This window comes from Oryx dammah, unplaced genomic scaffold (genome assembly GCF_014754425.2).
Source record: "Oryx dammah isolate SB20612 unplaced genomic scaffold, SCBI_Odam_1.1 HiC_scaffold_8, whole genome shotgun sequence".
NCBI classification, from domain to species: domain Eukaryota; kingdom Metazoa; phylum Chordata; class Mammalia; order Artiodactyla; family Bovidae; genus Oryx; species Oryx dammah.
Window position 1 is genome coordinate 26,164,316 of NW_024070192.1, and position 12,036 is coordinate 26,176,351.

The 12,036-nt window shown below is 55.9% G+C and overlaps 1 protein-coding gene across 13 annotated transcripts in view; it reads left to right on the top strand.

The window, feature by feature from the left end:
* CACNA1G (calcium voltage-gated channel subunit alpha1 G) overlaps positions 1–12,036 on the top strand; it is a 62,289-nt gene that overhangs the window by 17,716 nt on the left and 32,537 nt on the right. For all 13 annotated transcript variants that reach the window (XR_005721853.1, XR_005721854.1, XM_040245665.1 and 10 more), the window contains exon 10: positions 11,096–11,247. Coding sequence is in view for 11 of the 13 variants with exons in the window: in XM_040245665.1 (XP_040101599.1) it covers positions 11,096–11,247 (152 nt within the window). In the remaining 2 variants the exon portion in view is untranslated. The remainder of the gene's footprint in view (positions 1–11,095; positions 11,248–12,036) is intronic.

Here is a 12,036-nt window from a genome sequence, read left to right on the forward strand (position 1 = left end):
GTCATGTGGAAGAGGGAGCAGGCTTATTTTGTGGGGCCGATAGCTGCAAGCAATGTATTTGGGCTGAGGCGGGGAAGAGGCTGTTTTCTCTCTCAGAGCTGTGCAGAAACAGAAGGGGTGTCCTGGGGAACCCCACTGACCCCCCACTCCCACACTGGAGATGGGAGCAGGTATCATAGGGCCTCACAACTGGCTGTGGCTGCATCCCCCACAGGATATCTTTCAGAAGTCAGCCCTTCCCCTGGTTTGGCCTTCGAGGCCACCCCCTTGGTGGATTCTTGAGGAAGGAGGGAGGCCGGCAAGCAGGCGCTGTGGTTCCCAGGTCCTTCTGTGCCCTTCTCCTCTGTGTGTTCTCACTGTTCTGGGGCTGGGAGAGAGTCAGGGCTGCCAGAACCCGGTGTAGACGGAAGCCAGGCACTGCCCCAACCCCTCAACTCCTGGGTAGAAGCATGTGGGAGCCAGAGGTGTGGAGTGGGCGCACACGTGTGTGCATGCATGCACGCTGTGGCAGGGGTGGGGTAGCCACGGGGAGGAGTGCCCGCCGAGGAGTGCAGGGAACGCACTCAGTCTCAGCTGAGGTGGGGTATCCTAGGTCCAAACCCGGGCTGGAGCAAACATGTGCGGTTCACTTTTCAGGGAGTTCTGAATCCCCTTACCATCCACCCCACTCAGCTCCTACCCCAATTGCCCTGTCCAGCCAAGTGCACCCCAGCCCCAACCCTTTCCCCATCACCATCGTACCATATTGACACCCCTTCCTTTTGTGTCAGTGACCCCCACCCAACTGGCTATACCCTGTTCCTTTCCTGGGGTAGGGAAAGCAGAGAGTGTGGGCAACTTGGGTCCCACCTTGGGTAAGGTGGGGGGAAGTGGAGGTGGGGCCGGACACTGGCTGCAGGGTCAGCAGTGGCATTTTGGTGGGTGTGTTGTATCTGGCTGCATGGGGCGTGTGTGTGTGTGCTCATGCCTGCTCAGCCAACCTCTGGGGAAGGGGTGCTCTGCTCTGCTAGGCTGGCTGGGGCATGATCCAGGTAATGGCAGCTCCTAATCTCCCATTATGCCAGCTCCCAGGCCTGAACCTCAGCCTCCTCTCCCTCACCCCAGTTCTCGCCATGGTCAGATGCCCCTTCCCCAGGGGCTGCCTCCGTCACTGCTGATGGAGGATTTGACTAGGCTGGAAAGAAGCTGAGTCACAGAGACAGAGGCCAGATGAAGCTGCAGCAAGAGGGCTTTCAGTTAGACATCAAGAAAGACACCCCCTTGGGGAAGAAATAATAGCAAAGTCAGGGACGACTGCAGCATCTCCTTACCCAAGTTCCTGAGGAGAGCGGGGGACAGCCTCTGAAGCCTTCAGCAGCAGGGAGTCCTACTCAGTGGAGGCACAGTGTCTGCTCCAGGGAGGAGTTTGTCCCAGTACCTGGTTGCTAAGGGCCCCATGGGGTGAGTGGGAGGCCCCAGCAGGCCAGGCAGATGACTGACTGTGGCCCAGCAGGCTCAGGGGCCGGGGGTGGGAGAAAATCCCAGAAGCAGCCACGGCCCTGTGCTTACAGGCACTGTGGCGTGAATGTCCCGCCATCTGGGTCCTGGAGCCTGAGCAGGCTTGGGGAGTGGGGGCAGGAAAAAGTGCAAGGAGGCATGGAGGCCAAAAGACAGAGACACAGAGGGACACAGAAAGAGAAAGGGAGACACAGAGATGGGGAGATGAGGGCAGAGAGAGTGGGATGGAGGCCTGGGCAGGGGGCGAGGGGGTGGGGGACACAGAGATGAGATGGTCAGAGATATAGAGAGGGAGATGGAGACTCAGGGGAGGAGGCAGAGACAAGCGGAGGCACAGAGAGGTAGGGGTGACAGAGACAGTTATGGACAGGAAGCCAAAGACAGGCTAAGACCTGGGTGCAAACAGGAACAGCCCGGGCAGTGACTGGGAGACAGAGGCTCTGATGGATCCTCAAACGGAGAGGAGGAGTCAGCTGAGCAAGAGAGCTGAGAGACACAGCAAGGAAGAGCGTCTGCAGCTGCTGACAGAGGCGAGGCCAGAGGCTCATGGTTTCCCCGCGGCGCTCGTAATGAGGCAGTTGTGTCCATCGATCCTGGTATTGATCAGACCGAGGGGCACTGGAGAGGGTGTTGCTGGTGCTTCCCTGGAAGAGGAGCCCAACCCCCTTTCCAGCCCTGTCCTCTCCCACCGTCACCAACTTTACCCTTCGTTCAGTTTTCCTGTCAAGAACAGAGATACTCTAGCTGCACTCTACCAAGCCCTTGACTGAGGAAGCACTCATTTTGTCATACCCCACCCTACCCAAGGTGGACCCTATGCTGTTCACACCGTCCTGCTTTCCCCACCCCTTAACCCCACAGCTGGTGGCAAAGTGGCAGGGCTGGTTTATACAGAGAGACTGGTGAGGAGGACAAAGACACAGGACTCTGAGAAGGGAGCAGCACTATGACTTGAGGTCGGAAATATAATCTGATAGAGGGTAGGCATGTGTGTGCCCAACCCACTAGGGGGCAGAACCTGGAACAGGGAAATTGTGAACTGCCCATCTGTCCGTCCATCCATTCCATGCATGTTTTCTGGGCATCAGAGTTGGGCCTAAGCAGTGGCATGCTAATAAATGTTTAATAACCAGCCCTTTAAAAAGAAAAAAGGCACTGATTTGTGGTATTTGCAGTGTTCACCAATTTCCCTGGTGCAAATGCTCCCACCGTGGCCGGTTTCAAACTCCTAATGTGATGTCACCACATGTAGAGTTGGGAAGAGACGTGCATAACCAGACGCTCCAGTACAACACCGGGCCGAGGCACTCCATCCTTCCTCTCAAAGACCGCATGACAAATAAGCAGTCACCCTTACTTGATGTAGTGCCTGCTGGGAAAGGATGCTCAGAGGAGTCGCCCGTGACCCAGACTGGGGAAAGGATTCAAGAAGGGCTTCCGCAGGATATGACCTGGGAGCTGAGTTTGAATGGAAAGTGGGATGTAGCTAGCAAAGGGTGGAGAATAGGGCATAGCATAGGGGAGGACCGGCAGCACCAGACCCCCAAACAGAGAGATTTATAAGGAGTTCAGAGTGAATTGGGCACTGGGTTGGGGCTGGGATGGCAAACAATAAGAGAAGCTTGGAAAAACCTCAGAGCCAGGTCCTGAGAGGAATAGGACGGAGTTTGGATTTTATCCTGAAGGTGATAGGGTGCCAACAAAGGTTTTAAGCAAGTCCGTGGTATGTGTTTGTATTATACCAGAAGCCATGTGGGGAGCAGAAGGGAGTGAGAGACAGGAGGCAGGGAGGCCAGCGAGAAGGCTACTGCCATAATCCAGCCTGTTCATATACCGTGTCCCTGGAGACAGAGAGAAGCATGCTGGGAAGAGCTGGCAGTGGCTGAATCTGCAGAACTCTACTCCAGTTGGATATTTGTGAGGTGGCAGCAAGGATGAAACTCAAGTTTCTGCTTCTGGGAGGAGCACTGGGGCTTGTGCATATTGGGGCTGGAGGGCATTGCTTACAAACTGCCTGTGGGATGCCCAGGGTGTTTCTGGAGTGCAGAAGAGAGGTGTCTCCTGGAACCTGTCTGGCTGGGTATGCATGGGGGCAAGGCCTTCCAGGAGGATGAGGTCTTAAGGACACAGGAACTTCGTAATAGCCTTCCTTCCTCATTCTGGATTGCTGAGAGTTGGAGCCAACCTCATGCTCTAGAAGAGAGACAACAGCAGGTGGGGGGCGGGGAGCACACACCCCACTGGTATCCTGGGCTGCAGAGAAGAGGGAGGGAGGGTCCAGAATAGACAGTCTCTCAGGCCCGAGAGGACAGGGCAGGTGATACTTCTGCTCATTTCTCAGACTCTGGGCCCATCCTGTCACTCTAGATACATGTTCAGGGAGGGTTTCTATTTATAAATGAGTGAGGTCAGCTGTTCAAGGCAAGGGAAGCTGGGTGGGGTAGGGTGAGGAAGAGACCAGATGTGATAGGTCTTAACTTTGAGGGGATTCACAAACTCCTTTTGGATTCTGTTAAAAGCTAGGGCCATCTCTCTAAAAGATAGACACACACATGGATACCCCAGTGCAGACTTTGAGGACAGGAGTTTACAGACACCTGTCCTATTCCTTGGGCCTCCCAGGAGCCCTTGGCCTGCAGAGGAGCTGGGACTACAGGCCAAATAAGACTTTGGAGGACAATCTCTTACAGTTGCCCTGGCCCCAGACTTTCAAAGGTTCTCCACACGTGGGAGGGAGAAGGGTGCTTTTCTGGAGGTGGCCTGCTAAAGGGGGCATCCTCTGGCTCTACAGCTCCCTCTATTCATCACACAGGGGAGTGCCTCCTGTGCATAGCACATTTGAAGAGAATAATAGACTGGGGGTATGGGAAGTGCCAGGAGCTCCAAAGAAACTTAGGTTCCAGCAGAAAAGGCATTCTGCTTGATCATGCCAAATGCTGTAAAGGAGATTTCTGGGGACAGAGGAAAGGTAGGGGATTTTGGAGGGCTTTCTGAAGGAGGTGTCTTGTGAGAGTGGCCTTGAAAGAAAAGTGTCACTGGCAGCTGAGGCCAGGAGCAGAGGGGTCTGGTGGAGGGATTGGGGAGAATTCTGGCAGCCTGGCCTGGGAATGCACAGGGAGGCATGGGATGCTCTGAAGGACCATCATATAGCCTCCCCCACTCCACCCCAAGTTATCTGAGCAGGGGCGAAATGAATCCAGCAGTGCTCTTGAAGCTGGAGCTTCCAGGAGGTGTGGGCTGGTTTGGGGGTGGGACCCAGAGACTATTTCTATCATCCAGATCAGAGGCAAGGAGGGCCCCCAGGATGGTGGAGGGGAAATAGAGCTAGTGGGTGGGGCACAGCCATTCCATTGGCAAGGTCTGTGGGCCCAGGCACCTGCTGCTAGAGGGATGAAGGGCAGGCATAAGTCCGAGATAACTCCTAGGTTGCAAGATGGAATCCTGGAGAGGGAAGTCCATGGAGCCAGGAAGCTGGGGAAGGAACAGGTTTGGGAGAGGGGGTGAGAGGGCTTGTTTTGGCCGTGCTGCATCTGAGCTGGCTGGGGGCCATCCTGGGAAGGCTGTCGGGCGGGTTGGGTTGACTCTCTGGGTGAGGAGCCAAGGCTTGGAGGGAGATTGGTGTGTGTGGTCCATACCCTGGTGACAGCTGGAAAGGCGGAAATGCGGGAGATGGAGAAGCGGGAGAGCCCAGGGAAGGAAGTGGGCTCTGCTGAACTCTGAGGAATGTTGGCCTGAGGGCAGAAAGGCAGGGGAGAGGGAGAAGAGGGCAGGAAATGGCCAGCAGAGAGTCAGGGAAGTAGAGAGAGGTGGCCACAGGCAGGGAGGTGAGTGCAGGCCCAGGCATTGTTCGGGCATCCAGAAGTTGAAGACTGGGAAGAGGGTCCTTGGAGAGAGCTGGGGTGGTGGGGCCCGGGGTTCAGGGGTGAACAGGCCTGGATCCAGGTGAAGGTTTCAGCTTTTAGGCAGGGGAAGGGATATTGGAGACGTGAGGAAACAGGGACAGCTGAGGGAATGAGATGGAGCCAGGGGAGCCGGGGGGTGGGTGAAGGTCCAGGTGGAGGAGGCCCTGGCTCCTTTCCGCGTGGGAAGAGAGACGAGTAGGTTGCGGGATGCAGAGCTGTCTCGGGGGGAAGTGAAGCCCCAGGAAGCAGGAGGCCAGGTTGGAAGTGGGATGGAGGCCAGGGGAGGAAGATCTGAAGCAGCTCTTGGGGTGAGAGATGGAGACCCAACGATGAGGACCACGCATACAGGCAGAGAGCAACCCTGGGGCCCAGCAGGGTATTTCCCTGTCCAGTCAGCACGGGTTCGTAAGTAGCAAAGCTCAGCAATTCGACAGTTGCAGCAAAGAGGCGGGCTTGGGGGAGGGAGGACTAAGCTGGACTGGACAGGAACCCTCTGAGATCTGTGGCCTGAGGGCAGCCTTTAGGTGGCCCAGCACAACGGGATAGACAGGTTGCACAGCCGAATGAGGGGCAGGGGCCATAGCTTCAAAAGTTTAAGTCGCAGAAGCTTGGGCTGACTCTCTCAGGCCGAGGGAGCACTGTGGGTGTCCTGTGCCTGCCTAGCTTGTGTGTCCCCCTGGGGTGGCTCTGGGGAGCTGACGGGAGACCATGGGGAGAGACTAAAGTCATCCCTGGTTATGAGGTACTGAAGCACAATGCCACCTAACAAGGGGGCCTAGAAGGGCTGGAAAACATGCTGGGAGCCCCCCCTCCCCCGGGGGACGGCGAAGAACAAGGCCATGATCTGTGTGATGAGGCCTGTGAGGTCTCCTAGCAACCTCCTGCGGCCCAGGCGTCCCCTGACTTCCCATACCTCCTCGGAGGAGGAGAAGGGGCGAGGTCCCGCTGACCCCGTGGCCCTTGCCCCATCACTGCGGCCCACCTGCACCACCTCTTTTGACTGTGAAAGTGGCACAGAACTGTCAAAACCAGAGGTGAGGTGAGCCGAGGAGCCAGAACTAGGGAGCAGAGATTCCAGGGCCCTGGGAACAGGGGCCTCGGAGGAGGTAGGGGTGAGGGTCTGGCAGGGGCAGAGTGACTCCCCTCGGCTCTGGCTGGGCTTGTCCCTGCCTGCACCCTCCCTGCGAAAGGCACGTCCCTGGCTGTCAGAGCCGCTTTCAGGCCTCCCGCCTGGCCCACTGCAGCATCCCCTAATCGCTCGCAGTCTCTTCGTCACTCCAAGCCATCCGCAGGCTGCCACCACTGCAGTGGATTAATCTTCTTAATATACCATTTTGCACACCTCCTCCCTCCCCCCAGAAGATCATGGGCAGAGGCAAGTCCAGCCTGAGACAAGTCATGGAGCAGAGTCAAGGCCATTCTGGCTGGCCCTGCCCACCTGGCAGCCTTGATGCCCAGAGGCCCCTCCCACCCTCTGACCAGAGCAGACACTTGATCCTCTGTCCTGGAGGATGCCCTGCACATTCCTTCCTCTGCTCCTTTGCTCACGCCCCCTGGCAGCCGGGGATACCTTCCATGGGAGTTCTCCTCCCACTGCCTTCTCCCCACTGGCCCACTGACCTCAGCTGGCTTGAGTTCCTGGGGCCCTTCTGGTGTCTGCCTCCACATGGTACTTAGCTTCAGACTGCAGGCACTCTTTTCTACCACATGTGAGGACTGCTGTCCGTGCCCACGGGGCCAGTAGAGCAGGACTCTGGCCTGGGTATTTCCACAGGGCGGAGCAGCCTTGCCACAAAGGGGTGTTACCCTGTTTAATAGAAGAGGCCACTGGGAACCAGCAAGGTTAAGGACTTGCCTGGGTCACCCAAGTGGAAAGTCTCCGAGTTGGCAGGCCTCCTGCATTCAGGTTTAGCCCCACCTCTTAGCAGGGTTGCACACACCATGGGGACTTTAAGGGTTAGTGGATAAAGGTGCTCTGAGTTTCAGGGGAGTCCTGGTGCTGGGAAGTATTGAGCAGCTTACCTGGGGCCCAGTTCCTCCAGGCTGACAGGCTAAGCGGAGGGGAAGCACTGGGAGATAGGAGATATACAGTTAGCATCACATAGAGAAGAGCCTGGGGCCTCTGGGTGAGAACCTCAAGCTGCCTGGCCTCCATGTGCAGAAACCCCCACTGGGCCTTGACCTCCTTGAACAGGAGGGAGGATGCACTCTAGAGCAGAAAAAGGACTTCCTGGCAAGCCAGTGGGGCTTGTATAAGTTTGTGCCGGCGGTCTGGGTGTGTGGGGGGCAGCAGCCTGGAGAGATGTGGAGGCAAGTGCAGGTGGGCCTTTCTAAGCGCGCGATGTGACCTCCATCAAGGCACCACATCTCGGAACCTCAGCCTCCTTGCCGTCAAGGAAGCCTACATCCCTCCCTTTTCTGGCGTGAGCAGGGAGGAAATGGACCTCCGGGAGGAAGGGCTTAGCGGTGCAGGGCACTAGTCAGAATTGACTTCCTCTCTGTCCCTTTGCAGCTGCAGTGACTGTGATCACGGCTCTGGTCCCTGGGGCAACGGTGTTGCTAAGATTGTGTCTCTGCGTCCTCGTCCTGCATTTGCAGAACATTCCCAGCTTCTGATTTAGTAACTTGGGCAGACCTGACTGTATGAGAAAAGAGCGCTTTTTTCCCATGGATCACGGGGAATTCGGTGCCCTGGAAGGGAACAGGCGTTGCCCATAAGTTTGTGCACGGAGGAGAACAAGTGAAGGCCGGGGGAGAGTGCCAGCCAGGCCCTCCTTCCTACCTGTTCCTTCAGTCCTGGAGCCTCCTGGCTGGGCAGACTGGAGCGCCAGCCTTTGCCGCCACCCCTCGAGGAGAGCAGTGACACAGGCCTTCGGGGAGCCTGCACCACCCTTCTGATGAGGCTCTAGGTTGGGGTGCTGGCAGGAGTGTGTGTGTCTGTGTGTATCTGTGAGCCCTCAGGTACAGACTGCCGCCAGACCTGTAGACAACATCAAGGAACAGTGAGAACACCCCTCTCCCTACACACCTGGCTGTACTTCACAGATTCACTAATGAAGTAAATGCATGATACCAAAAGCTATTGTGATTTCACCATTTTATTAAGTTTTGTCTTCGGTGGCTTTTTTTGATGGTTAATTTATATGCTCTAAACCATACCCATTATATGTGTGTGCCTCAGTTATACTTTCAGACTCGTTCTTTATTAATGCCTCAGCATTCATGTGAAATATAACTTACATACCTAAGAAGACACTTTAGGTATTTAGTCCGTCCATGTGTCTGGACTCATGAGCCCTCACTGTCACCTCTGGACCCTGTCTGCCTAGCCTTCTTGGAGTCAGCGTAGGGTGGAACTGGATCCCACTGCCATTCTCGCCGTCCCGTGACTTTGCACTGGCCGTGCATCATCTCTTGGCCTCTTGTGCTTATCTGCAAGATGTGGAAGGGAAGGTTGTTGTGTGGATGGTACGAGGTGAGAGCCACAGAGCGTCGTGCCCATGTGGCCTGCGCTTACCATCTTTATCAAATCCAAGAATGGACAACTGGGTAGACGGCAGAGTGACAGAGAGGCAGGTTCGCTGACCGCAGCTTTCTGACAGACTGGACTTGGGAGCAGAAGGTGGGAGATCACAGCAGGGCCTGAGCCCTGGGCTTTAGCTTGTCCTGACTGTGGCCCCTTCCCCTGCGCTGTGGTCCTCTGTGACCCCACTGGCTAAGTCAGGTGGCACTGCCCCCACCCACAGTCTGGGGGGCAAACTCTCACCTGAGATCTGCTGGGGCAACATGACACTTCGTCTCTGGACAGCTGGCTCTCGGCCCTGCCAGCTGACCCTGGCTCAGCTTCCCAGACCTCTCTGGAGAGAATCCATGCGTGGGCTAAAAACGTCTCTCCTTCTGAGAAGCCACTGACCTCTCAAATGCCCCTCACCTGCCAATCAGAAGACCCAGCCTACCACCTCTCCCACTTCTCACCCAGGCTGGCTGCATAGATTGGGACTATTAAGGTATATTTGGTGGTACCCAGGGCCTGACTCCATGCTTGGGTGATCTACCTGGGCAGCTGGCCAGATGAGGCAGCTGGGTAAACAGGGGGAGGTATCTGATGGACTAAGGACTTCACTGGTTATTTATTCAAACTTCTAGTGTAGCTAGTATGCACCTTGGGCTTTGGGAGTGATCAAAACACCTCATCAGGTGGGCAGTAGGCTTCATTGAGCCAATCAGATTTCACTCTGCAGCTTCAGTCGTCAACCAGGTTGGGCTCATTCCCTGTGCTCAGCCCTGTGATGCCTTCCCCTCCTCTCTGCCTGGAGAGACCCCATTCACCCTCAGAGTTCATTTCAAGAGCTGTCTCCCAGCTAAGGCTTTCCCAGTGTGTTCCTCACTCACCTTCTCTCCTCCGAACTCCTGGATTTACTATCTGGATAATTCATTTTGGCACCAAAGCATCTAAGGCCTCTCGTGGTTATTCAGCTGTTTCGTGTGTGTATGATTCGTTTCCAGCTAGACTCTGAACTCCCAGGAGGCAGGGAGCATTGCTGGCATGTTTTTGCCTGCCTGGTGGATTATACGGTAGGGACTTAATATTAAGAGGGATGCTCAGTCACTCAGTCATGTCCGATTCTTTGTGACCCCATGGACTATAGCCTGCCAGGCTCCTCTGTCCATGGGATTATCTCAGCAGCAATACTGAAGTGGGTTGCCATTTCCTCCTCCAGGGGATCTTCCCAACCCAGGGATTGACCCTGCATCTCCTGGGGCACCTGCATTGGCAGGCAGAGTCTTTGCCACTGAGCCACCATATTAAGAGGGGAGGAGGCACTTAATATTCTGTGCTAGAATAGCAGATGAAGTAGAGTTTGTCATTAAGTCTGATGACCTCTCTAGTGCGTGTTCACTGTCCGAATCCCAGACCCTGGGTAAGAGTATTGATTACTTCCAGTGTTTTACATTTGACCAGAGAGATTAAGGATCTTGCTAAAGGTCACGCAGCGATTTGACAGGATAGGCTGAGAATTAACCCAGGTGTCCCAGTCTCGGGGAGCAGCTCCAGGTGCCGCATCACGGGTGACATCTTTCTTGGGGATCTCCCATCTGCTCACTGGTGTGTTTGTATGTACATGCTTGTTTGTGTACACGTGTGTGTGCGCATGTATGCATTTGTGTGTGTTTGTATGTACGTGTATGCAGTGTGTGTGTGTCTGGAGGAAATAATGTTGCCAACAGTTGTCCAAGAAAATGCTGCCAAGTACACAGAGTAATTGTGGAGAGCATGTGACTTCGCGTATGGCTGTGTGACTGGATATGTGTATGAGGCCTTGGCAATCACCTTCTGGTGTCCACCAGCATCAGTGCACAGCTGGCCTGGGCCTGCCGAGCTGACGTGGAACCCACAGCATAGGCCTCCAGCGAGCCTGTGGCCCCAGGATCGGAGACTCAGCTGAAAATAACTAGGGGCTGGGGGCTTTGTGCCCTGGCCACCCCGAGTGCATTTTCTTATGGATGCTTTTGGGGGGCGTCCTCCCCATTAGCCCGAGCATTCTGTACCCCTACTACCCTCTCTCAACCCCCTCCCCACCCCCTAGCTTGCTGTTCCTGCTCCCGGATGTGTAGGAAGGCCAGGTGTTTTTGAGGATGGGACGAGGGGCTCAGGGACAAGCCTCTGTTCCTTCACGGTCCACCCTGTCTTCTAGCCTGAGGAGCTCACCAATGCCCTGGAAATCAGCAACATCGTCTTCACCAGCCTCTTTGCCCTGGAGATGCTGCTGAAGCTGCTAGTATATGGCCCCTTTGGCTACATCAAGAACCCCTACAACATCTTTGACGGCGTCATCGTTGTCATCAGGTGTGACTGCCCCTCTGCTGCCTCTTGCCTGAGGAATGCCCGTAGGGTAGCTTGGGGTGAGGAGCCACGCACCCTGCTGCTCTGGGCCTGGAATCAGGCCCCATTGACCCAGAGGCCCCCTGCTCCCCTAGCTGGGGATTCTCTGTGCCCCTCGCAGCGCATACCACACTCTCTCTCAGCCCTCTCTCGCTCGCACAGAATGTGGTCTTCCATCTGCTTTGGCCAGGCTCCTCTGAAATCTCTGCTCTCATTTTCACTCCTTGTCCTTGACCCCATGCAGGTCTGGGGTGGGCAAAGACTGGGGAGTTGGCTTTGGAGAAGAGTTGGAGGAGGTGTAAGGCCCAGCCAGCTGTCCCTGCTTACAAAGTGCTTGGAGACTGTCACACTCACTGGCAACTTGCTTTAGGGTTTCCAAGACCTTGGGAAAGTGTTCCACTGTTCCCCCCAGCCTCAGGCCCTGGGCCAGAAGAACCGCTTTATTGCTTTTTGGAATTGGCTTTAGATTTCATTAGAAGAGAACAAAGCAAACATTCCATAACTTGAGGCTGTTGCTTTGGCTGAAGGAGGGAGAGGACTGGCCCGGAGGGGAGAGCGGGGAGGGAGGGAGCTGTCACTCTGACCCTTGCCTCTTGGAGCTCCTGCCTAGAGACTCAAGTTTCCCTCGGAGCCCACTTTCTCAGTGCTGGCCAGGCCAGACCCTCAGGTGCTGCTGCGCCCGCCCAGTGGGTGGGGTGGGGGGGAAGGTGAGCATGCAGAGGCCTCAGGCTCAGGCTCTGGCTCCTGGGGGGG